The sequence below is a fragment of the Coffea arabica genome, chromosome 6e (assembly GCF_036785885.1).
Source record: "Coffea arabica cultivar ET-39 chromosome 6e, Coffea Arabica ET-39 HiFi, whole genome shotgun sequence".
NCBI lineage: Eukaryota > Viridiplantae > Streptophyta > Magnoliopsida > Gentianales > Rubiaceae > Coffea > Coffea arabica.
Genome location: NC_092321.1, coordinates 27192942 through 27220300, shown reverse-complemented (window position 1 = coordinate 27220300; position 27359 = coordinate 27192942). Strand labels below are relative to the sequence as shown.

Genomic DNA, 27359 nt, shown 5'->3' with positions numbered 1-27359 from the left:
GAATGAAGGCACTGTCATATCTGATTTACTGGTTATGCAAACTGAGCCTAATGCCTTGGTTGGCATCATAGCTTCATCTTCTTTCCAAGGAAAACTAAAAATGTAAACTCAGGGTTAGTGCTACGTAATACATGTATTCCTGCGCTTATCTCCCAAATGCTTTCTCTATTTCTTTCTTTGCTAGCATCTTCAACTCTATCCTCTTATCTCAGTTTCTCCCTACGTCTTCCACGCTGTTCTCTCCTCCGTCTCTAAACTTCTAGTGCATGTTTTTTTCTTCTTTGTGTTTTGTTTTATTATTAATGTGTATTCTTCATTGTTGGAGGGAATAATGATCAAAGAATGGTAAACTTTACACGGACAAGGCGGTCTACACTAACATGTATACCTACCAGATGTAAGCTCAAACAAAGATACTTGCGCTTCTGTTTAGCTTTTCTTGGTGAAAGCTTGAAAAGACTATGTGAATAATAATATTCTGGTAACTCTTCAATCCCTTGCACAGACATACACTGGAAATAATTTGAAAGCAATTAATACTACTGAACATATACATCACTTTTCATGACCCACAAATTCAAAAAGCAGTATAGAGGAGCACCACTGGACAGATTTGTTCTAATTGCATTCTTTTGCTTTTCTCTAGCTCGTTTTATTTCATTTTTAATAATTCCTAATAAATTTCATGCAATTCAATAAAGTTTAAGATGAACTCCCTCGTTGCATATTTGGCAGCTGTTCGGCAAAGAATGAACTTAATAGTGAGACTTTTTTATTTGACAATTAAAATGCTCAGGAATAGAAAGAAATAATGGAATGATTAAAATAGCAAGATAAGTTAGATAAAATTTGTAGGCTTTTGTAGGTTTATTGATCAAGAATTGCTAGAATAACATATTATAAGTTTCCAGAAATTGAAGATACATATGAAACCGAATACCAATTAGGATAACCATTGATAAACGAAAGAGTTGTGTTGTACATGTATGAAATTATGAAGCTTCTATTTACTTTTTCCATAATTGCTTAACTTCATATGTAGTAATATGCTGATCATTCCACCCTCGTCCACAAAGGTGTCCCAGTTTGCCTCTTACGTTCACAACCTGCAGCTATCCCTTACCTTTACCAAATTCGGCAAATATCTACCATTTTTTATGAAAATTTTATTGAATTGCTCAACACCTAATTGGTATTCGTGTACATAGAATATTGCAACTTACAATAAAGTAGATGTGAATAGTAAAAGTGTCAAAATAAGTTGTGACAAAAATAAGTTTCAATCAATTAGTAGTATTAAAAAGTATAAAGTAAACAAATTTTTTTAGCTAATCTATTTAAGTGTACAATTTATTATCTAAAATTCACAATACAAGTAATATAAAATATTATTCTATTTATGACGTGTTTCCAAGGAGATTAAAAAGTAGTGTGTGTAAAAGTGTGTTAGTGTGTGAAAATATATTTATTTATGTAAAAATGTGTTTATCTACGTGAAAAAAATATTTTTGTGTATATAAATGTATAAGAGAAAGTCTATATATCACAATGTAGTAATTGATATGTTGGATCATTTTGGATCATGGGTTTGAGATGACCCAATATGACCCAACCTAATCTAAAGTTAGACAGATTGAGTATAACTCATTTAAGCGAAAACCCAATAGTAATCTGTCCAAAACCCGCCCAACCCGCTTAATTGCCAGGTATAGGGCGACGTACCTGACAGGTCCTAGATGTCCACGTCTTGTATATGGTATTGGTCTAGAAAATTCAGTCATCATCAGTTTACATGTTCATGATACTTTCACTGCGTAAGATCTAACAGGGGGTTGGGAAAGGGTTCCGAAGTTGTACGTGGTTTTATCAAGACAATGACAGACAAAGCAATGCGCCGAAAATGGAGCCGTTAGATCAGCTCAAGATTGGTCCAAATGGCAGTTTGTGAAAAAGCCAAGGGACTTAAATTCTGGTGTATCTACTTAGTGTATCTACTTTCGCTTTGGGGAGTTGATGTTCAGCCGTAGCAATTTCAGTAAATTTTAGGCAGCAAGGTATGCAATAATATAACTCCAATTGCAGTTTACCTGTTAATGCATGGAGAATCTGAGGTAGCTGCAATTGCTTTTAACTGACTTTCGTGCTCATTGTATGGTGTGTTCCATTAATTATTGGTGCATAATTGAATCAACTTTCAGCAACATTCATCTGAAATGATTTCAAATAAGCATCAGTAGGCATCAAGAGCACACTGATCTATGTTCAGTTCTTCTATGCAGTTCTCCATACATACTTATCAGTGCATCCCAATTTTCATAGGCAATTGCAAAAGGCGAGGATAAGTTTGCAGTTGAAGGAATTCTTTCGGTGATAATTCATGTCATCAAGTTGAAAGTTGAAACTGCACGTAGTGTTCACCAGGAACAATGTTATATCTTTTTTAAAGGACTACACAGAAGACTTCCTTCAAAAAGAAAGGACTGGGAAGAATGAGATAACGTGATTGAGCTTCAGTCAGTTATTTTCAAGGCTGTTATCTTTATCTGGACAATTATTACTCCTATAATCTACTACTGGAGATATATGTATTGTGTTGGTTCAAATGTTCATTATCAGATGCAAACTTGCCGTTACAACAATCTTCACATGTTCTTATTTGTCTGCAATGAATCTAAATTTCTTAATTTCAGTGATTACTGATTGATGCTTTACAAAAATGGCAAAGTTGATAGAATCTGTTGGAAATGTACAGCAAGGATCAGATATCTTATCCTGAGTGCACTGACTTATCGAGTGCAAAAAATTTCTTCTTCAACATAGTATCTGTGTGGAATTGGATTCTGTGGATAGTTGTGGTACTCAAGTTCCCCTCAAAATGGACCAAGATTAGTTTTGAGATGCTGTGAATCTATTTGCAATCCTAAAATCTAGAGGCTCAGGTTTTAAAAGGATGAAAGACTTAAACAGGCAAACTATTGGCAACTTAGTTTGGCAGGTTTATATATAGATCGAATATCTCAAGCTAGTTTAACTAAATGCATGAATATAAAGATTATATTACTTGCAGGTTCAGCTTTATTGAATGGAAATCATTCATTGACAAAATGACTTTCATTTTCGTGTTTTACACTGTGAACAACAGAAACTATATTTCGAGATATTTGTTCATAATCAATCCATATGCTAGGAATGTGGGCTATCTTGTACCAGTCTTCTCCTCCATTCTCATTGCACCGTTCTTTTATACCAGGGCAACCTGTAATTACCAGTGATTCAATTGAAGCTGGCAAACCTCCTTCAGGCACAGACTGCAGCTTAATGCAGTAGCTTATCTCGAGATATTGGAGGACTTTGAGATGGAAAACGGATGACATCTCAAAAAGGTTTGGGCAGTATCTTATATAAACCTGAACTAGGCTTGGGAAGTCACCGTTTTCTGCTCCAGTGAACTGTTGAAGGTTAGGCATGTTGTCAAGTGTCAGTTTCTCCAACTTTGGAAATAATATTTGGCTTCCAGTTGTAACATTCCTACAAAACAGGCCATTTGTATCTCGCACACTATCCAATCCAACAATATTCAGGTATTTGAGTGAGGGCAATTTCCCGACAGAGGGCAAAACTTGACATTCTACGCACTTGTAGAGGGTAATGCTGACAACATTAGCAAACAATGGGTTGCCAATCCAGCTTGGAAAGAATTTACCCTTGTAAAATTGTATCTGTAACTCTTCGATGCTATTATGTGGCTGCAGACATTCCAAGACTTCCTCTTCTGGTGAAGCCTCATCAAACCTGTGATCTCCCCATCTCAATTCGAGCTTTTTTAAGTACTGCTTCATACTTAAACCAGCTTTGCTAGCTTCATTGATGTTTGCAACATTTTCAAGCCTTGCAATGCAGAATGATCCAGCAATATTGTTCAGATTCCTGAGCTCTCCAATGTTGCATCCATCATCTCTTCCAACCATAAATGCCTTTAAAGTTTGAAGACTTCTGAGATTCCCCATGTTTCTGGGCATGCAGTTTAATTGGCGGATTATATCCAATTCAAAATGCCTCAGATTGATCAACTCACTTATTCCCTCAGGTACTGCATGAAGAGCAAAACAACCTCGAAGATTTAGTGTCTGCAAACTGTAAAGAGAACCAACGGATTCAGGCAAATTTTTTATAGGTGTATATGAGAGGTCAAGATAATGTAGTGACTCCAAACACCCAACAGAACTTGGTAATTCCGATATCTGGGTTCTGCTCAAATCTAAAGTATATAAACTCTTTAGGCAAAGGAAAAGATCACGAGGTATTTCCTTGATTGAGGAGCCATAATCACCAAGTAATAATAGTGTGTGTAGGTCTTTGAAAATTTTTAGAGTCTCAAATGTCAGTGAATCAAACTCCTCCATGTCCAAAGACAAGTGAAGTGGCATTTCAGAGGGGACACTTAGTTCATCCCCAATTCTCAGAAAGTGACCCCTGGATAGCATTGCTTTTTGACACCAGTACAAAATTTTAGATTCATTCACTTTATACTTCTGCTTGCGATGAAGATTGTCATAGCTTGAAGGAACTATGAACCCCTTACTTGCTAAAATGTCAAAACATACCTTTCCATCATCCTCCATCCTGTCTGTAAGTTCTACATCAATCAACTCTTCTGCAATCCATAATTGGACTAACTGATCTTTCTCCAACTCATAGCTTGTTGGAAACAAGGAGCAATACTGCATACACCTTCTAACATGTTCAGGTAAACTCTCAAACTCAAAATCTGCACCTTGCATTATTCTCCTTGAATCTTCTGCCCCTTCCAAGAAGTGCATTCTGTTCTCCAGTCTGACTTCTAGTTCTTCAGATTCAGTGCTCGAATAATCGCTTATTCTCTCTTCTTTCTTGTCTGATGCATTGTTCTTATATGTGACACCTAGTTCCTTGGGCATCTCATACAAATCAGCCTTTGCTTTAAGCCTCTTCCTTTTAGCACACCTTTGGACCAGAAGTGACTGATCTGATATGCTCCTCTTGAATTCCCCTGGTCTCCTTTTGTTACTTCCAATATTTTTTTGGGCTGACTTCCCCTCATCAACTGCTGCTGTCACTTCTATCTTACCATTTTGGTGATTCTCAGGCTCCAGGGACAACTGCAATGCACTTGCAGACAGCTTGATTCCTTTGGAAGTCATGGAAGAAGAAAATGAGGATGATGAAGACAAAAAGGGCTGTTGGAGTTTTGTCTTTTCTTCCATTAAGTCTCCCTGTTGCAATTTCAGTACTGAATTTTTCAATCACTAGCACAATTTCAGAATTGCACAAAGACAATGTAATAATGTACCAGAAGAATATTAGTCCATTGTTATCCTTTGAAAAGTCTCTAAACGAACTGCACTATCTTTAACTTGTAATATTCAACCAGGAAGACATGCAGATGTGCTTTAGATTTTGAAGCTTACATGTTCCTATGCATGCATCTGTTCTAAGACTCCACATGAATCAATTGTATCTTTCAGTTCAAACCAACACTAAAGCAAGAAGAACAAATGTTATTAGCAAAGATTCTCATGCATAACATAGGAATAATTAGCCAAAAACTCAAAGTTGCTGCAGCCTCCCTGTTCGTTAAAAGCATAACAAACCAAAATTTCGTACTTCTACTATCTACAACAAGTATGATTTGGGTAAAAGTTATATACTAGGCTTCCAGAATTACATGATAATTAAGTAGGGCGAGGCTGAATTTTTCGATGGACAAGGTCCTTTAAAGCAATTTACTGATATGGAGTGACTAATGCAAAATTGGGCATAATTTTGAGACTATTTGGAAGAAAATAATTGAAAATCACAATGATCTCAATAAATATGCAGGAAATTTGTGTAACATCAAACATAAGGATCTTAGTGGCTCAATGCCCCTTTCATTATACCTACTAGTAAATACGGTTCACATGGTTATTTCCTACTATTCTAAATTCATCAACCAAAATTCTTAGGTTCCTCCTCCCCTATCAAATTTTTGCTTCAATCTTATAAACTTATGAAATGAAAAAAATTTCAATATTTATTTCCTTTAATTTTCCAAAGTATGGTAAAAGTGTCTTTGTCTATTAGTTATTACAGTTTCAATTGGTGTACAACACACACACTTAGAGAAAAAGATATAGTAGAGTAACTTTTTCTATTATCAATTTAATTATATACAAAATTGCTTTATGATTGTTGTAACTAGCAGCGGGCAAAATGGATTAATATCCACCAATCCATCCATATAAACCAACCTTAAATGGATTTGGATGATCCATAAAAATTCAATGGTTTTAAATGGATAACCATCCAAACCCAGTTATGTTAGTGGATTTAAATGGATTATTCATGTCATCCACACATATCCCCTTAATTTAAAAAAGAGAAAACACACATTGTGATTGAAAATATTTATAAAAAAAAAGTGGGATGGAATTTTGTGGGATCATCTATTTTTCCTTCATAACTGCCTTATATACCAAGTTGCCAATAGCATTAATTGCATTTTATTCGCTTCTAGTTCCTAGACTTCTTCCATCCTTTTTAAAATTATATTTTAGTCTCTACTCTTTTTTTTTTTTTTAATTAAACTCTCATATAGTAATGATCACAAACTTGCACATTCTAAAGTAAAGAAAAAGGTAAAATGCGTCATTTAGTGTCAAAGTAATTTTTTATTCTTTTATTCTTTTATTTATAAAAAGGATTTTTCTAACAAGTGTTCCCGTGACATTGGTTAAGATATATAAGTGACACCTTCTTTTTTTTTTTTTTTAATAAGTGGAAGGTCTTAAATCCAGAACCTCCTACTTACAATTCATCTCCCCTTATCATCCAACCCAACCCTCTAAAAAATAAAAAATAATTTACTAAGTAAATATAAGGTAGCTTGTATATCAATGGTATAATAAGGATTTTCATACATTTCTAGGTACTATGTGCTCATGTGATGAAAATATTTTACTTGTTAAATAACATAAGATCTCTTATTGGAACTCTATTTCTATTCAAGGCATCCCTCTTGAATAGGAGTGCAAAAAATTGAAAAAGTAAACTTCTTTCCACTACAAAGCCATATTCAATTCACCTAAAAGTTATAATAATGTAGCCAAGTCCTTAATTGTTCATTACTTTACAAAATGATACTTGAAGTAATGATGAAAGGTTAAATTGACCACAGTAGTTAGATTTTCTTGGAACTAAAATAATTTGAAACTACTTTATGAAGAATTGAAATAGAGTAATAGCACAAGCATTTGTTATTACCAAAAGGTTTTTAGGTGATTTAAGGATAGAACCTTGGGTATCTGTATTTTTTTTAAAAAAAAAATATTTGGATCTTAAATTTAGGACTTGGGAGAGTAAATGGATAAATGGATGGATCATGGTTTTACACTATCCATTTAAATGGCATCCATTTAGATCCATTTATTAAATAGTTTTAATTGGATTGGCTCAATTTGATCCACTATCCATATATCCATTTTGTCACTTTTTCAGAGATGATAACTATTGGCACAGACCTTACTAGATCAAAGGAGTGTTTTTGGCACAACTCTTGAAATTTTTTTTTCTGCAGGTGAGATTTGAACCCTCACCTACAGTCCATGGAGGGACTTAACCCTCCCTGATGGCCACTGAGCCAAGCTCAGTGGTTCCATTTTGCCACTTCTAGTTGTAACTTTTTCCTTGGAAAGGAGATTTTGTTAATTAAACTATATGATTTGAAATTCTCTGTCACAAAGTTTCCCTGTTTGATCTATGGTAAGCTGTTCAGAAAATCATTGATGATTTCTTCTTTTCCTACTATGGAGTCTTAGAAGCTTTTCAATTGACCAATAAATCTTAACTAGTGGAATCTGGTTCTTCAAATTTAAGGGGGGAAAAAAAAAACTAGTGGAATTTAATGGTCAAAAAGTCAAATGATAGTGAATGTAACTTCTGAGAATCAAAAAACCAATTTTGACGAATTTTGTGTTCAGTCTAACTATGTTATTCAAATGTTTTGATATATTTAATTGGTCTTACAATAAATAACTAAAAAATAATAATTGCAAACTGAAGAAGTAAAATATTTATGCTACTACATCGTCATTGACAAAACTAGAGCGACAAGAATTATTTATTTGATTTTTTATACTGCTCTCTTCTTAGTCGTCATTTCATTAATGGTCTAAAGGGCCACAATTTTGTCTTTTCTTAAAGGGAAGAATTAGAGACAAGTGATTTTCAAAACAAGGCAGAAATTAAGAAATGGAAAACAGCCTATAAAGAAAGTGACAACTGCAAAAGCGAGAGTCAGAATTGATGAAAATAGTTTCCTCTTATTTTATTACCCAACCACCACGCTTATCGGTACCCTTTTTCTTCAAGCAAAGTCAATAATGCAACACATATCATTGGTCTCGTGAATGCACATTGATAACGTCTTGTGTGTTTTTTTTTCTTTTTTGGATGATGAAAATATCTTTTTTTGAACTCCAAATTTTTATTATCTAGAACTACTTACACTCACTAGCTAGCATGATTAGGTACTTGTACGGAATTAGAGACTCAAGTTCCATACCGATAATCCGAAATCCTAAGACCTAATTAAGGTAACTCGAAATTTTTTTGTTTGTGATATTTTCAATTCATTACTTTATTTTTCATTTTCGACACATTTGATCTTTTACATTGATGAGATTGTGCCAATCAAATACAATTGAGGAATGGTGAAATATGCAAGTCTGTGAACTTTCGTGGATACAAATTGTTAAGGATCAATTTTTCAATATTGGAAGTAACACTCAAGCGTAAAGGAATAGGGGGCGGGATTCCAAATAAGAGGAGAGCATTGGCTAGTAAGGTGGGAGGGATTATAAATAAGAGATCTTTGGTTCAAAACCTCCCGCTTATAAAACAAGAGTGAAAATTGCATAAAAGAATAAAACTATGATTTTCTTTGAATAAGTATAATGATTTTCTTGAAAAATGCATAAAGGAATAAAATTACAATTCTCTTTGAATAATTGTAAAGAGTTTCTTATATTTGGAGTGTAAAATCAATTCATTATATATGCAATAAACCGGCCTAATATAAATTCTTAAATCCCGTTACTCCTCTACTAGAATTTTTTTTTAAATAGATGGAAAAAATTTTTGGAAGGGAGATCTTCTTTTGATAGTTGTGTGTTTCCATTCCTTTTCTTATACTGCTGTCAATAAAATAAGAATTATTTTCCATAAACAAGTGTGATGGAAATTAATGTTACCTACTATACTCATTTTTTTCTCGTGAAAGATAAAGAGAGAAACTCAGAAAAATTTTTAAAAAAATTCTCCAATTTTTCGTGAATTTTATCTTTTAAAATTTGTGCAAGAATTCCCCTTACATTTTCCCTTTCTAAAAATTAAAAAAGAAATCCTTAAAAAATTCTTCAGAAAATCAAACAAGAATTAAATTTCAGTTTAAAAAACGTAAACAATATGTTTATGATGGCATAGTTTTCAAAATGATTAGTAGAAACAAACCTTGAGATTGCTGCCAGTTGAATTCTGTAAAATGAAAGGATGATGAAGAAGCTGCTCAGCGGTCCATCTTTTTGCCAGATCTTTCTGCAAACAACAAGAGATGAAGTCCCTGAACTCAGCTGATGCTGTTGAGAGATCACAAATATGACTTAGCTGTAAACCAGAAATTTCTGTGTCAAGAAGAAATGAGCCCAAATACAGCTCAAGAATGCATAACCCAAGGCTCCATAAATCCCCTGCAAAGCCATCGAGCGAGTTTGTCCTCTCAGGATGAAGATGCCTTTCTTCTGATGGCCTAAGAAGCTGCAAAATTCGCCCGAAGTACACAATTTTGACGCATCCCAGTTTAGTACTGGCGAGGAATATTCTTGAAGGCCTGATTTCTCCATGCACAATCTTTCTCTGATGGAGATGGTACAACGCCTCCAAAACTTGACGTGTGAGATCACTGAGAGAGCATTCATCAGCGATATGTGAGCCTCGGAGGGATTTGCTGGCAATGGATTCGCTTAAAACATGAATACCATCATTTTGAGCAGAAATTTCATAGCACTTGAGTACATTGGGATGATCCAGGCCCTGGATGATCCCAAACTCCTGTCGAAAATTTCTCCAGATGGATTCGTTGTGGCTGCCATGTAAAACTGTTAAAGTGTAGAGCTGTCCACTGGCACGGTGGCGAATTTTGTAGAGCGTAACTTCCTCATCTTTCTCAATCAGGCCTGTTTTTTCCAGTTCTGTTGATTTCAGCAACAGAGTTGTAGATAACATCTTCAGGTGGAGCTTTGTTGGATTGATTCTTGAGTATGGGAAGATTAATACTTGAAAAGGGCAATTATAGTTATTTAGTGTTGCTGTTAGTAGAGGAATTCGGATTTCTAGAAAATCTTATTTAAGTTGAAAACAAAACTCAGCTCGATTTTTTCTTAGTCTTCATTCAACAACTTCTGTTTAAAGCATGATAATCATTTAGTTTGAAAAATGAAAAAGATTGTCGAAGACTGAGAATAGAGGAATTGACCACGACTTTGCCCTTCCTTTGGTTTAGTGCCCCTGACGTAGGGGCAAAGTTTGAGTTTTGCAAATTTTACTTTATTTTTAATGCCTTTGTGGAAACTAAATCATTTCCCATATATTTGGTGCACTAATTGACTCGCAAGATACACTGAAAATTGCTGGTGAAAATTCTAATTCCTCTTAGTAAAATTAAAAAAAAATTATGGCAAAAAAAAAGTATATGTGCTATAACATATTTGTTGGACATATATTTTCCTAAGCAAGCTTGCCTCTGATGGATGGAAAAAGTATATGATGGACTTAATCATGATTTAAAGATTCTTGGTATTTCGTCCTATCTGGCTGATCCACAAAGGTCTTGATTTTCACAGGGTGTGAATGATATCCATTGCTTCATGTTTTGTTGTACTGGTGGTCTCTAAGGGTCCACAGATGGATCTCGCAAATATTTGGGTCCTATAGGGGTTCACATATTTGTCAGATGTTCCACCAAAGATCTGTATCAGAATTTGCATTCTCTGGTAGATCGTGAGACTGACATCCAGCACGGAAATTTCAGGTGAAAGGGGCAATGAGCAAACCAGCTTGACTGCGTGAAATCGTTAATCAAACAATATGAGAAAACTGAATAGGTTGGCTTGAATTGAATAATTTGGTATTTCAGGAAGGATTCTAACTGCTAATAGGGGGAATATGACTCTAATTCTTGCACCTAGAACACAGAGTATAAGTCTTACCCAGATCTTGAAATTTTGCTTGATCGTGGCCAAGGAGTCCTTTGTTACTTAAATTAACTGTTGAACAACAATAAATCTACAGCAGTCTAAACAAATGTGAAAGATTTGACATTGTGGATTTCGAATTATCTAGACAAACTGAAAAAGGTAGAGCCTATTGATGGTATTATCATGATCAGATGTACCTTTCCTGACTTTGACACTAACAGTTTTAACATACATCTGTTCTACCAATATTGGTAACATCCGTGACATTCAATCCAAACGCATCCCAGTTGAGATGTTTAATATCAGGTAAAAGAATTTTTTTTTTCAGTGTGGACTGAGACCGATGTGGAACGGTCCGGGCCGAGACCGCAACCGCGACCGCAACTTTGAACTGTGGATAGAAATCTTGATGGTTCATGTACCTAGTTTAGTTACAATGAAGATATTTTATCAGAAGAAATTGGAATCTAACTTATCAGTCAAACAACAATTATTGCATGGCGGCTTTCAATGCCAACATGGCATTTTCTGCCATAATCTGAGGTAATAATACAGTAGCTTGCCGGTAGACTGCTCATTTACTTTCCTTTTAGCTTAGTTTTTAATTTTGCAACTAAAGATTATTATATTAAATGCCAGTGGAATTTCAGTATCTGGTGAACGTGGAGGAAACGTCTGAATAACTGTCTTGACTTCCCTAGAAGCATGGTTCAAAGAATTCCATTCCAAGTCTACATTGACCACGGAAAATGGACAACTTGGAACAGGAAATTTGAATTCCAGGCTAATAGAGCGTGCATAAATATGAAGGAAATGGTGCAATGATCAAGAGAGTTAAGATAAACCCTTTTAAAGTGAAAAGGGAAACCAATAAAAAGTAGTTATTTCAATTTACTACCAAATTAACCAATGGAAGCTGCATTTCAAGCTGGAATTGCACAAGCTTCCTTGCAAGTTCTCCTTGAGAGGATTACCGACTTTGCTGTGAAAGAAACAAGCCTGATTCTGGGAGTTGATGATGAGATCAGAAGGCTGCAGAGAACACTCCAGAGGATTAGAGCTATTCTGGATATTGTGGGGAACAATCAGCAAAGCCTGCTGAAGCACAGCAGCACTGAAGCATGGAAGATGTGGGCTGCTGATTTGGAGAAGCATTCATACAGTGCTGAGGACCTACTTGATGAAATTTCGCTGGATCTTTTGCAGGTCGGTGCTGATTATTTGAATGAAGCTAATGAAAGCTATCAGGTGCGTAACATGCTTTTGTCATCTTTTAAATTGTCAATGCCCCATGAGATTGGAAAGATAAGGAAAGAACTGGAAGATATTGCTACTGAAATGGATAGTCTTGTCTTGACTAAAATGTCTGAACTAGGGTCATATAAATTACCAGCTAAATCATGCCTTACGAGCAATTTTTTTGCCAAAAGCACTAGTTCACTGGTGGATGAAGGGTTTGTAGTTGGCAGAGAAAAGGACAAAGATGAGATCGTCAAGATGCTGTTGACAGCAAATGCCAATAGGAGCAATGTCTCTGTGATTCCTTTAGTTGGTATGGGGGGTATTGGCAAGACAACCCTTGCACAAATTGTCTACAATGACAATCAAGTAGTAAAGAACTTTGACTTGAGAGTGTGGATTTCAGTGTCTGTAAATTTTGATGTTATCGGGATCACCAAGTCAATTATTGAATCCCTGACAGGTAAAAAATGTAAGTTGTCAGACCTAGATCCCATTCAGTGTAAGCTTCAGAGTTTACTCTCCGGAAGGAAGTTTCTTCTAGTGCTAGATGACTACTGGACTGAGAAGTATGGGGATTGGGATTCTTTGACTTGCCCTTTTAGAGTTGGACTTAGAGGGAGCAAAGTTGTAGTAACCACTAGGAGTTCAGTAGTGGCATCAATTCTTGGTACATTTCCAGCATATCATCTGAAAGTTTTGAATGATAAGGACTGCTGGGAATTGATGAAACAAAGGGCGTTTGCAAATAAGGATCCTGAGGAGAATATGAATATGGAAGAAATGGGGAGAAAAATAGCAAAGAAATGCAGAGGCTTGCCTTTAGCAGCCCAAAGTCTTGGGGGCATGCTTCATTTTCAATTCGATGAGGAGGAGTGGGAATGCATCTTAAATAGTGAGCTATGGGACTTGCCACAAGAGAAAAATGATATCTTTTCATCATTACTGATTAGCTATCATTTTCTTCCTTCTCATTTGAAAAAATGTTTTGCATATTGCTCCATATTTCCAAGGAATCATGAGTTTGAAAGGGACAAGTTAGTCCTGCTATGGATGGCAGAAGGGTTCATCCAACCTAGAGGAGGAAAGCGACTGGAAGATGTTGGTAGTGATTATTTCAATGAACTGATTTGGAGGTCATTTTTACAATTTTCACATGTCAATCTGTACAACCAATCAATGTACAAAATGCATGACCTTGTTCACGGTATGGCGAGGTTAATTTCTGCTAATACGTGCTTTTGCTTGGCGGAGGACATATCGTATTGGCATCCAGCATTGGCCAATGCTCGTCATATGTCTCTGGGTCATGCAAATCTGCAACAGATAGTGTCAAAGCCCTCCACTTGGTGTAAGAACTTGCGTACATTGTTGCTAATGCCCAGAAACAGCAAAAGCACTGTGCAGCTTTCTTATGAGCTATTTTTGAAACTACGCTTCCTAAGAGCGTTGGACTTGTGTTGCATGGACATCTATGAGATTCCTGATTCAATTGAATACTTGAAACATCTTCGCTTTCTTAACCTCTCCGAGAATCACATCCAAAACTTACCTGAATCCATCACAAACATCCTTGGTTTACAAACCCTCGTGCTAAAAAATTGTTTTGAGTTCCTTGAACTTCCAGCAAACTTGAAGAAGCTTACTAACCTACGACATCTTGACCTGGATATAAAGCATCAGTTGAACTACATGCCATCAGATCTTGGAAATTTAGTCAATCTTCAAACCATGAATGCATTCATCGTTGGAAAAGGTAAAGGATGTGGTATAGGACAGTTGGGTAATATGAGATTCCTCAGGGGATCAATTTGCATTACGAATCTGGAAAATGTGCTCAGTGTGATGGAGGCAAACGAGGCAAATTTATGCATGAAGCCATTCCTAGAAAGTCTTCAGTTGGAATGGAATTATTCTGGTGATCGAATAGATCAACAAGAAGTACTTGCTGGCCTTCAACCACATCCAAATCTCAAGGAGCTAGCAATAACAAATTATGGTGGCTTTATGTTTCCTAGTTGGCTAGGTGGTCCGCTGCTCAAGCTCAGAACTATTCACATCCGAAGCTGCCAATACTGCTCTGTCCTCCCATCTCTTGGGCAACTTCCACTCCTCAAGCATCTTTGTATTGAAAATTTGTCAAGTTTAGCAAGTATTGACGATCATTTTTGTGGCTTTGGTCCTACTAAAGGTTTTCGTTCTTTAGAGTTGCTAATCTTTCAAAACATGCCAAATTTGATGGAATGGAAAGGATTAGATGGACACGATATGCCTCTCCTCCGAGAACTCACCTTTATAAACTGCCCAAGACTAACTAGTCTACCATCACTCCACAACCTGAGTTTCCTCCATAACTTGAACATCAGCCACTGCCCAAAACTTCAAGCATTACCAGAGCAAGGATTGCCAGTTTCTCTCCAAATCCTAATCATTTTGGAAAGTGCCATTATCAAAGAAAGATGCAGAGTTGAAGAAGGTGAAGATTGGTACAAGATAAAGAGGATCCCCAAGATAGAGATCGATTATGTACAGATTCCCATGGTAGCATGACAAGGTTAGTGGCTGCATTACCTCTAGATCCACTGTACTTTGAGGTTGTATTCTGATTACTACTGACAACAAAATAAAGTAGACGAAGCACATTTATTTTGTGGCTACAAAATGCATAATAACTTTCTTTGTCCTTTCATTGTGCTTGTCTAGAACTGTTCTTACTATGAGTCTCGATGTGCTTGCCATCACCACCGAGATCCAGCAACTAAAAGAGTCAGCCAATTCATGAAAGATGTGCATAATATTGTGCTCATTTTTGCTCACTAATGAAGCATCCTCAGTAAGTGGATTTTCATTTCATTGATTTCTTTTAGGGTTAAAACAACTTCAGAATTGTACGGGTAAAAATTTACGCATATGGTATTTGATCACTTGTTAATTATTTAGTAAACTTCACGAGGAATGGACAATGTATCCAGATCATATGCATTAATAATTTTTCCTGATTTTACAGCATAGAATTTCCACTACTCGTTGTCATTAAAAATCTACAAGTATTATCATTAGAAATCTATCTCATTTACAGATCTCTGATTTTCATGCTTATTTCCTTCCAAGTCACATGATTAGTAAGTGTTCTCCTTGAGGTCATACAATACAAGAGGAACAATAAATACTCAATTTAACAGTTCTCCACATTGGAGGCCCTTATAAATGTCCTGAATCTAGTAATGAACTTGATTTAATGCAGGTCAGTCGGAACTGAATTGCATAAAGGAAAACATGACAGTAGCTTAACCATCATCATGACTGAAAACAGGGAAACGTCTGGTACATTAGCTTTCAGAGGCAGCCGCTCTGACATCATGAAATGCTACCTTCAAGCTTTAAAGCCATTGTCAACCTTGAAGCTATGTGTAAAGAGCAGCTCGTGTTTCACTGTTAACAGCAGTATCCAGCTATGTTAGAACAGACAAATCAGAGTTCCAAAGATGCTGCTACTTTTTGTGGGCATAGTGTGAATTACCTCCGAATCTGTTCCATTAACTCAGATTCAGTGGGGGACAAGTCTTCCATTATACATCCCTGAATTATGCATGTCAAAGCCACAACTACCTGTGATCAAATCATCAAATACACCATTAGGTTAGAGCAGTTTCTTGCTGCATGTAGCTTTTGCAATGCAAAGTTTGTAGCAGATATTTTGGTTTTGATGTTTCTGAAACTATCCAGTTTCAAAATGTTGTCTAAGCTTGAAATGAAGGAGTCATTTTTCAAGTTTTCAAGTTCTCAGATATTTCAGTTAAACTTGATCAGAGAAGTAGTGTCTCAAATGCAAGTTATTCCAGGGATATTACCCATGGCGAACTTGCTTACAGAAGGTAATACTCAATGCACTCTTTCCAATCTAAAACCCCCTAGCTCCCGTAGTGTGCCCCCTCTAATACTTCACAAAGTGTGATCAACTTTAATTTCAAATCTTGAAGAAGTTTGAACAACTCTAGAGGACCTGCTTCTTATATCATTTTCCATATCGTGGTTGAACATTTGCCATTTTACTGTACATCTTCATTCAAGGATAATTATTCAGAATCTATGCCACAACGTCCATAGAATTACTTGATTATTTGAATTCTTCCATGCCTCCTTGCACTTCTCAAAATACAAAATTCTGCTTGAGACCTGATTTATATGGACTCCAATGTCATTCAGAATTTACAACTTATTCGTACGAAGAAGAGCAGCCACATTCATGCACATCCATTACATTTTAAAAAAAAAAAAGCCTAAACAGCTAAGAGGGTACACACGGCTTTTAAAAAAAGGCGCATATATGAAATAGGACTGACTGAAGTTCACCATGAGCAACAACATTTATGGTATTTAGGCATTAACCTTCTTTATTCAGGTATTTGGACTTAACAGGAATTTTCTAGGCTGCTAATATGTTACTTTCCATGTTGACATGAAACTGGCTAATATCTTATCACCTTCAAGGTTAGAAATTATACCTTATTTATAGAGCATCTCCTATGTGGATCCCAGCACAAACATTTTTCTGTCAACTGTACCATCCAATAGAGCTGGTGAAGGTCATGAGAATCTTGCAATGCAGGGTCTATTAACTCATGAAACCTTTTTTCTCTCAATAGTGGTCTTGCCTGTTAGAAAAGAAAACAAGTTCACTGATAAGGTTGCTGGTCTACAGAGCTATTACAACATTTTTCTAATATAGTGCACCGCTGGCTGTCAGGTAATTCAAGATTTGAACAAAATCTCTGTGACATAGCAAGAGAAATAAAATGGCTGGCTACCCATCTCAAGAAGCTCTGACCATTAGTTTCATCTATGCTCTTTCGACCTGTGACCAACTCTAGAAGAACCACTCCCAAGGAATAAACATCTGCTTTACTTTTGCAAATTCCACTTTCTTCACATTCTGGTGCCATGTATTCGAAAGTCTTCAGTACCCTAGCTTCATATGATTGGTTTGAGGACTCGTACTGATTTTTTGCCAGTCCAAAGTTAACCAGCTGTCCAAAGTAAAAGAACAGTGCATAAAAGATTGCCATGTTCTTGTCAGCCAATCAAGCATAGTTCAAATCATTGGCTTTTAACAAACTAATCTTACCAAGGGCTGGTGGTCATGGGTTAAGAGGATGTTGCTTGGCCTCATGATTCCATAAATCTTTAGACTATGCAAATATTCTAATGCTTTTGCAGCTCCAAGTGCTATCTTTACTCTTCTTTCCCATGTCAATTCACAGCTTTTGTCTGCAGGAACATCTATCTTGATTAGTTGTACTGAAACTAAAAATAGCAAATAACTATTTGAAGTTATTGTAACTTTACTTGATAGATGTCGGTTGAGGGAGCCATTACAAATATATTCATAGACCAGTAGCCTGTGTGATCCTACCGAACATGATCCTAATAGCATGGCGACATTTTCATGTCTAGCCTTCCCCAGCTTCTGAACCAGTTCGATAAACTCATTTTCTTCTATGGTTGGTGAAGTGTGTTCCCTTATAACAATCCTCTGTCCATCACTCAGCGTACCTTCATAGAACTTCCAACGGCGATCAGCTAATAAATTTTTTGCAGAAAAGTTGCTCGTAGTAAATTGCAGCTCACAGTAACTGAATTTCCTTGTATGTCCAATTTCTGCTCTTCTAGTCTTGCATAATGAACAGAGATAACACTCAGTTATGTCTTCTTGCTGTCCCCCTGCATTTGCCTCGGGTGAATTGCTTCTTTTTATCATTGTATTTTAGGTTCAATTAAACCTTCTTAGACTAAAAAAATGTGGTTGCTGGAGACTTACTTATACAAGCTTTCTGGTTCCTATTGCTTTGCCCAACTTCAGTTGCCTTGGGTTCTCTCATATACTTAATGCTGTTATCACGTTTGATTCTCAATATTCCACAAGACAAATTGTCCAGAAAGTACTTTTGAAACTTTTTGAGGTGCCTGTTGATTTTGAAGAAACATGGAAATTATGAGATTATTCCAGACATGGATGACACTATAATTTTCTTCTCCAAATTCATGGTTAATGACAATCATGATGGCCTGCAAATCAAACATATCGAGCTCATCTCAACTAATGTTTAGGAGTATAATACTTGAGAAAATCTATTTAAGGTCACACCAATGGCTTTATCTGATTGGGAATATCCAGCTGCGATTGAAAGACCATTAACATGTGCAGAAGATCTGAACTTTTAATCACAAAATGGCTAACCAGCAAAGTTTCTGGTGGATCCTTTACTTTATTTATCATTAGTCTCAGACGTTGTGGATAAATTGATCATTGGGTATTAAAGACAGACCAAAAAAATACTCAGTTCTGTAGTTCAACATCCACATTCATAGTTAAGATTATTGTGTCAGATGCTCAGGATTCATGAAGGGAATTTTACATCACTTTCTTCCAAGAGGATGGAACAGGAAATTCAATGAGGCATAAATGTTTGTGAGATGCCATTTCCTAGCATATGGCATTAAGAGACAGGGCTGAGTGGATATCCGCTATTATGACTTGATACCATAAACTGATTTTGATCTGAAGATCTGAAAGGTATCTATACCTTGTGTATCCAATTCTTATTTCAGTCCTGAAACCAACATTTATTTATCAAAGTTGGCATACTGGCCTCCTTGCAATGAAGGAAAGAGGGAGGAAATTCAGGTTACTACTTGTCAAGGATTTTTATCCGAATACCATCTTTTATGATCTTGGCCATCTTCATTTTTGCTTCCTTTAGCAGAAGTGATAGAGGGATAGACGGTACTACCTGTCAAGTATCACCATGGTGGCCTCAAATTTCTTGGCTGTATCCACTACTATCTCCTTCAGTGAGCCTGCATCCACCGCTAGTTCAAGTTCTACCTACACACGTTGAATTGCATCATTTACAGGACAATTTATACTGCAAACCATATTCATGGTATGTTATCTATATGGCAACACAGCCTATTGCAGCTCAGAGAGATTACGGTTCTTGTCAATTTTCATTTCTTCTCTTATAGGCAGAAAGACAGGAAAAGACATGATATTGATTTGACTAAATAGGTGAAGTCATAGAAAATGGAAAGAAAATTAGTTATATGTTCTGCAGTCAAAATGTTTATGCATGGACACTAAATGTGGTGGTGATGCAACAGATGAAAGTTACACGAGGAAGAGGTACCTGTTTCTGTTCAGCCAGCATACGTACTTCTGTAATTTTTGCACTGTTTAAAGATTCTTTCTGCAATTGAATTTCTTTCATCATGTCATTCTGTTTCTTCCTATGTGTGGCACTTGAGTGCAGTTTGCTTTTGTTCCTTGCTGCAAACCACAGAAAACACAAAAGGGAACCATAAGAACTAAGATTTTTAAAGGAACACGAAGAATACATGACACCAAATGCATAATATTCTGAGAATGATTAATTGTATCAGAATACACAACATGAACCTGTCAAATTTTTGCTGTACGAGTCTATGTTGTGACCCTGCTGAAAAAGCTTAAAGCAGTTTCATGATATCAGATTTTCAGGAAACATATATGAAAGATTTTCTACTTCACTAAAAATTGCAGATACGCGCTTCCTCCAAAGTTGTTTGTTTTTCACTTTTACTTCAGAACAACAAAAATGGCCTTCTCTATTTTAGAAAAGAAATTAAGCTTTGACGTGTCGAAATGGAGCGGAGAACTTAACTGGCTCAAAAGTGAATATAAGAAAATCAAATTTTCATCTCAACCAATTATCCTGGATATTGCATTTGCTAGAAATTTCCGAGTTCCTATATTGATTCTTCCATAACCAGTGATTCTACTCAGTATACAATAACAGAACTAAAAGCATTCCCCCTGGAAGAAATACTAATGCTAGTAGCAAAACTGCATCACATGCTCACTTTCCACAATGAAATTTTCAAACACCTGCAGGAACTCTCACCTAATAACATGCATCCAGTACTAGAGCATGTAGCTTCGGTCCTGAATGGCTGAACAATTCGAAGAAGCCTGATCTTGTCACCAATTTTCAGTGGAAAATTTCTGAGAGCAAGTGTGACAGTTTCAATACCACAAGGCTCCACTGATGCATCTTGAATCACCAAAATCTTTTGAGCTTCACTGGATATGTTTCTGTTACAAAAGCCCCGCAAACCAAAACATCAGTTATAAACATGTTTTACTCCTTTGAGTACAACACTTAATTCATGTTTAACACTTCTACTTCAGAACATGAGATTAACATGCTATGTTGAGAGGTAGACTTTCTAGCATTTTAAAGTGACAGGTCATGCCTTACTGATGCGTATACCCAGTAGTAATTCCTAAACCAGTAATGCATTACTATCTCCTCTAAAATGTTATTTCAAGGAAAAATAAAAAAGATACATCACATGTTTATGCATTTAATCTACCCTAGTTTTTGCCATATTCAACCTCGTCACACCATCAAAAATATGATGATGATAGAAAGTGCAGATACTAAGAATTGTATACGGGTCATACTTACACATAACAGATGTCACGGTTTAATAAAATAACTTACCTAAACAAGAAAGCTGTGGAAATGCAACAACTTATATATACTGGTGCGAGAGTTTGGTTCAGGATAAGGAATGGGAACAATCATTTCTTCATTTTATGTATAGCAAAGCCCACTACTTGCTACAATACAATTCTTTTTCTTGTTAGCTCTATGCTATCCGATTTTTAATCCAAATTCTTTTGGAATTTTATTGCAAGACAAGTCCAAGAACTTGGTCGCGTTAATAACAAGTCAAAAGTCCTTTCAGCATTTTTGTTCATCACAATGTCAACTAATATTCTTCCAGAATATTACTTCATCCATGTGCTTAGTTTGCTAGTTCCAATGTTCCTTTATCTTTTTGGATTTACTTTGCCCTTTTCTTTCCTTCTATGGCTGTTCATACAATTATTTTAAAGACAAAAACGTGACATTCTTGAATTTTGTATTTCTTTGTTGTTATTTGCTGAAGGGGATTCAGCTTTGTAGTTTTTTGTCCTTTGGGATATTTGCCCAACATGCTTCTTGATTCTCTTTCTAAAAACTCTCCAATCTACATTGCTTTCAGCTAAAAATTACACCATGGATTTTACAAAAGACAGCGACCCAAGAGGATTTATTGGCTGATTAAAATGTAGCATGAGACCAAACAAAACTGTGCTGGACATGAAAATGAGGGGAACAGAAAAATTTAACCAAGAATGTTGAGAGAAAGAGTGTATAACTATTTTAAGAGACTTTAAACATACCCAAACCTAGGTGATTGGCAAGCAAGATTTGACTTTTTAACTTGCCTAAATAAATTTTCTTCTAGACTTAGAATTCGTTTACAAAGACTAAAAAAGTGAAGAAAGATTGAAAATCTGTGTACCCCTAGCTATTTTCGTATAGACAACAAAATTGGATATGAGAAAAGAACTGTCATAACCTAGTTAAAAGTAAGCAATAAAAAATTAGGATAATAATTCAATATTTTGTCTTTTATTCTGGTCAAGTTGTTTCCAACAAAAGCTTTCTAACCCCCGTCTTATGTCGTATGCTTGATAGGTCGGCATTCTTCACATGTTGCAATCAAATTCTTTGTTGATATTACCAAAGTGAAATAAAATAAAATAAAACAAACTAAAATAAAGATAGAATAAAGGAAAAATTGCCATGGTTTAATCAGGAAAGAATAAAGAAAAACACAATGATAATGAGTAAAAACAAATTTTGACGTGAGAAATAATCTGTTGAAGACAGAGGGTAATTTACTTTTAAACAAGCCAATAAAATTAGGATGACGATTAAATAAATACCTTTTACTTTAGTCTTTAGTCATGTTGTTAGGCAACAGAAGCTGCAAGTATTCTCTAGCTTTTGTATTGTCTCCTTGGTAGGCTACTCTTATCATTTATTGTTTGAATTCATTACTGTTTAACAGAAAAAATGAAAAATAAGAATCATGTTTAATCAACAGAGGACATATTGAAAATGGTGAATCACCTTTGAGGTGCCATTAAAAAGTCACCGTTTATTCGCTTGGTGATTCACTAGTATGAATATATTTCTATAAAGTTTTTGCATAAGAATTAATGTTACATATATACTGCGTACAAATTTCTTTAGAATAATGTGAATGAGGCAATAAATAGGGTTAGAGGCAATAAACCCACCAACAATTGGTGTCATTTGTACTTTCTCTCTTAATATTATTTTTGTTGCACTTTACCCCTTCTGTTAAACCACACTTATTTTTACTGTTTAAAAAATACCAAAGTTTCAATATTGCCTTTATCTCTATTTTCCTCCCTTCTTCTTTTTCATACCCAAGCTTCTTATATCAACCATTTTTAGCGATACAATTTTTTTTTTTTTTGAAAAACCAAGAACTAAGTTCTTAAAATATTTCGCCTCTATTAAAAAAATCTCACCATGTTAAGTAAATTTGGAACTTTGAATTGTTAAAAATATTCCTCTTCAAATTATGTACATCAATAAGTGGGGGCAAGACGCAATTTTGCTAAAATATCTTTCATATACGTGTCATGGACATTTGAAAATTGTTGTTGTTAAAATTATAGGGTATACTTTTCTAGTAATTATTTTATGATTTTATTTATTCTACAATAAATTTCAAGGGAATGTGATTTTTTATGTGGTTGGATCCCTTTTTTAAATAATTCTCCCCCAAAAAATTGAAACTTCTTTTCAAGTACTGCTTCTATTATTTATTATGTCGAGGTCATTAATGTCTTATGCTAAGCCATTAGTCTTGACCGTTAGTTAAGGAGGAAAAATGGAATAAATATAACATTAAGGATAAGTACAAATGGCACCAAACATCATGGACACTTTAGTACTTTTAACCTGTGTTTTGAAACTCGGACCGGATCGACCGGTTCAAAAGGTTGAACCGGGAACCGGGTAGGGATCCGGTCTAAGTTGCTTTAAAAATCGGAAAACAAAAACTCGGTCAAACCTGGTCAAAACCCGGATTTGACCGAAAAACCAGAAGAACCGCTAGAACCAGAGTCTGAGATCCAAAGAAGAGTAAAGACGGATGATGTGGGGACCACTTAAAAACTAAAGCCACGGGACATGTGCTGTACATAATTGCTGCCAAGAATTAACATCTCTGTCTTGTGACCTTTGACCGTTGTTGTATTCTGAGCATTTTTTATTTTTTCCATCTTTTCCTGTTTTACCCTTTTGTTCTCCTTTTTTGATTCTTTCTTTTAATTACTCTTAAATCTCTTCACATATCCTACCATAAATCTCTCTCAAACAACTCCAGTGGAAGATCTAAGTTAAAAAAGGGATAAAACATTAAAAAAATAAAGTAAAAAATTCACCTAGAAATATTTTATCAATTTTATGATTTGACCCTTAGAGTACTAGAAAACTATTATTAAACCTAAAAAGATTTTAGAACTTACAGCTATAGCCCTAAATTCTTGTATTATTTTTCAAATAAGCCCTCCAATTTGGTTCTAAACCTGTTGAATATGCACTAAATTGTAAATTGTATAAATTGCTACTTAATTATACTACCTTATTTGTATTTTCTTGTAAAGTATCTTAGAAATATCAAATATATATTGAACCTGTATTTCTTAGTATTAATATATTTTTAGAAAATTTACATAATATATTAATTTTTAAAATTAAATATATTTATGACATCATCCGGTTCTTGAATGGGTTCGATCTCGATCGAACCCATTGACCCTTGACCCCTGACCTTGACCGAGTCGATGGCCGGTCCGAGTTTCAAAACATAGCTTTTAACTCCAATAAATATTAGTTTGTGGATGTAAATGACAGTATATTGTGTACTATTGGCACATTTTACTTAAAACTCATTAAGCTAAAGACTTAGCACCAGCTACTTTGTGTACTATTGGTAGGGCTATTCAAGAATCGAACCGCTCGTGAGTCGATCGCGAGCAGTTCAACTCGAGCTCGGTCAATGTCGAGTTCGAATCGAGCTCAAACTAATCAAGTCGAGCTTAAAAACATTAAGTTCGTGCTCGCGAGCTCGATTATATATATATTTTTTTATTTTTTACTTTAATAGTAAAATTACATATATATCCCTAATACTTTATTATTTGTTAAAAAATAATTATTTTATTCATTTTTAAAATTAAAATAATTATTTTTTATTTTTTAAAAATAAAATAATTATTACTTTTTTTATTTTTTAACCTCGAGTTCGAGGTTAAGTTTTATAAAATTAACTGAAGGCTCGACTCGATTAGACCAAAACTCGACTCGACTCGTTTGTACCCCTAACTATTGGCACATGTTACTTAAAACTCATTAGGCTAAAGACTTAGCACCAACTACTTTGTGTACTATTGGCACATCAATGGGACATTTATGGATTGCATACTAGTTTGTGTTAAGCTCAAAATCATCAAAATGTTTTAACCCATGATTACCACTTATTTCCATGTTCTTTCACGTGGTAATGTAAACAGCACATACCAATATGCAAAATTAGTAAAAAAAAAAAAAGGTCATCTGAAAATCTTGTTTATAAACGAGTTCTAGACACGAAAATGTACATGGATCCCTATTGCATAAAATGATATAGCTGAAGAAGACTACCATATTAATGTCCTTGCTTTTCGTCATTGTGTTTGAGTTTGTTTACATAATTCTGAAAATGTACATGGATCCTACTCTGGTTCAACTATTGGTATGCAGGTGCAAAACATGGCAGCCGTTGCTTGGCAAAAATTATCAAAGAGCAAGAGAGATCGGTGTAGCACAACATATAAAAACAAGCCAGCACTCTTAAAGAAAAGAATCCCAAATTTGGTTGCAAGAGAACAATGCAAAAGAGGAGTAAGCGGATAAGACATGCATTGGCATAAATTTCTTTTTTAGATGTGTATCATGTATTCAATATACAATGAGATGTTATTTAGCTATACTTACAAGTAGCAAGTAGTTCATTTAAGTTATCGACGAAGGTAATTTGGCCTGATAGGATACACCTGCTCAGTGTTCTCTTTCAAGGGTAGATTAGCTAGTCAAAGGACTGAGTGAAGCAAAAAGGCAAACTGTATCGAAAATTGGATTTGGTGGGTTGCTGGATGTTGATTGCATTAAAATTTAAATGCCTGGTACCATCGTGAAGTGGACAATGGACAACTTCAACCCATTACATGCAGTACTTGGATTGCCGTGTAGCAGTCAAATCCCTATAGATTGCTACAAAAGAAAGGTTCCTGCAAGCACCAAATTAATTTTTAAACCCAAAGAATTACAAAGCGAACTGCAAAACCTACCACTTGGGGCTGAATTCAAGATTAAGTTTTTGCTTTTTGTCTACAGTTGCTTTTTGTTACCTACATCAAAATTAGGCATCTCCATTGCATTGTGGCAACACTTGGTCAACTTGGATTCCATTAGAAAAATAAATTGGTGCTAATACGTGTTAGATTTTTTATACATCCAATTGCAAAACTGGAAATTTGACAATGGAACTGGTGATAGAAAATGGATTTGCGGATATGTATTTTTCTTTGCTACAAGAACCTAATTGTTATTCATTTTATGTGGTTAATTTTGCAATGGCTAAATATTAACTATAAACATTGATTCTTTATATATATAAGAAAAGGACTTATACTTCGATCGGGTTGACATTAAACATCACAGTATAAGTAAGATAAGTCAGCTATGAGGGCCTAGACTAATAAAACATTTAGGAAAAGATGATTAGTAAAGTTGAAGAAACACGAGAAATTTGGTGGTGAAAAGGTATGTAATAAGTTATTAATTGAAAGTCTGTGTAACCATTGCTATCTATTCTTTTATTAATTATTCAAGTGACCTTTTTAATTGATGGCAATTATAGCCTGGTTAGCCTTATAGCACTACCAACCATAGCCTCAAGGAATCCAGTTGCAAGACAGAGGAAAATGCAGCAACAACTGACCCCAATCTGGATGCCATGTCAAGAATTGAGGATTCAGGAGTAGGGAAATTTGCGGTAGGACATGATCCAGCCCTCCATATGAACAATAATTGCTTGTGTGTGATTCTAAGTGTTAACTCTTTCACTTATTTTTTTAGTAGTCTATGAGGGCTATGTTTAGCGTGGCATTTGATCATATAAAATTACTAATTGCAAAGGGAAAACTCGACAGATAGGCAGTGGATGATCTTATATCAGAAGTACTTCGTGAGAAAGACATAAAGCTACTCATAGATGGTCACAGCATGCTAAAAGAATCAGCAAAATTGGTAGCTAAGAATGGCTACAATGCTTCTAATGGTGGTAAAATTAAAGATGAGGTCGAGAATGAAGACAAGGAGGAGGTCGGGAACAACAGGAGCCAACATCAAGGGAGCCAATATTGCCGACTTCTATTTGGTTGTGAAATGAGATTTCATGCATCTCACCTTAATTTCATCACCATCATCAACGTTATAGCCATCCTCACCTACTGACTCTGTTGATTCTTTCAGCCTGCGACGATTATCTACTAGCAGCTTTATATCTTTCTCACAAAGTACTTCAAATATAAGATCCTTCATCGCTTGTCTGTTGAGCTCTCCCTTTGCAATTAGTGTATTTTTTTGAGATTAAATGCCACACTAAACATAGCCGTCATAGACTGCAATAGAAACAAGTAAAAGAGTTAGTGTTAAAAATCACACACAAGCATTACTATCATAATATTCAATTATTGTCCATATGCAGGGCTGCATCATGTCTTACTGCAAGTTCCACTACTCCTAAATCCTTAAGTCTTGACATGGCACTAAGATTGAGGCCAGTCGTTACTACATTTTCCTCTACCCTGTAGCTTGTCTATGCCTATCATCA

The 27359-nt window shown here is 35.4% G+C and overlaps 3 protein-coding genes across 4 annotated transcripts; 1 reads left to right on the top strand and 2 right to left on the bottom strand.

Moving 5' to 3' along the window:
* Window positions 1–3036: 3036 nt before the first annotated feature.
* Window positions 3037–10379, bottom strand: LOC113695515 (putative disease resistance protein RGA4). The gene is made up of 2 exons (XM_027214639.2): window positions 9529–10379; window positions 3037–5252 (listed from the first exon to the last, which is right to left on the bottom strand). Exons 1-2 carry the CDS (start codon window positions 10297–10299, stop codon window positions 3090–3092), a joined length of 2934 nt encoding a protein of 977 aa, XP_027070440.1. The 5' UTR covers window positions 10300–10379; the 3' UTR covers window positions 3037–3089.
* A 1601-nt stretch (window positions 10380–11980) lies between these two features.
* Window positions 11981–16280, top strand: LOC113694806 (disease resistance protein RGA2-like). 2 transcript variants are annotated; one of them, XR_003449485.2, is made up of 3 exons: window positions 11981–15063; window positions 15213–15342; window positions 15754–16280. XR_003449485.2 is itself a non-coding variant. In XM_027213687.2 (2 exons), exon 1 carries the CDS (start codon window positions 12180–12182, stop codon window positions 15057–15059), a length of 2880 nt encoding a protein of 959 aa, XP_027069488.1. In that variant the 5' UTR covers window positions 11981–12179; the 3' UTR covers window positions 15060–15063; window positions 15754–16280. The 2 variants fall into 2 exon arrangements, 1 of the variants encoding a protein (XP_027069488.1); XM_027213687.2 differs by lacking the exon at window positions 15213–15342.
* Window positions 15804–27067, bottom strand: LOC113696667 (probable serine/threonine-protein kinase PBL24). Its single transcript, XM_072056156.1, has 12 exons — window positions 26933–27067; window positions 26395–26471; window positions 20450–20640; window positions 19697–19836; window positions 19301–19395; window positions 18328–18473; window positions 17856–18230; window positions 17635–17777; window positions 17318–17536; window positions 17015–17164; window positions 16030–16118; window positions 15804–15941 (listed from the first exon to the last, which is right to left on the bottom strand). Exons 1-12 carry the CDS (start codon window positions 27065–27067, stop codon window positions 15914–15916), a joined length of 1788 nt encoding a protein of 595 aa, XP_071912257.1. The 3' UTR covers window positions 15804–15913.
* Window positions 27068–27359: the final 292 nt, after the last annotated feature.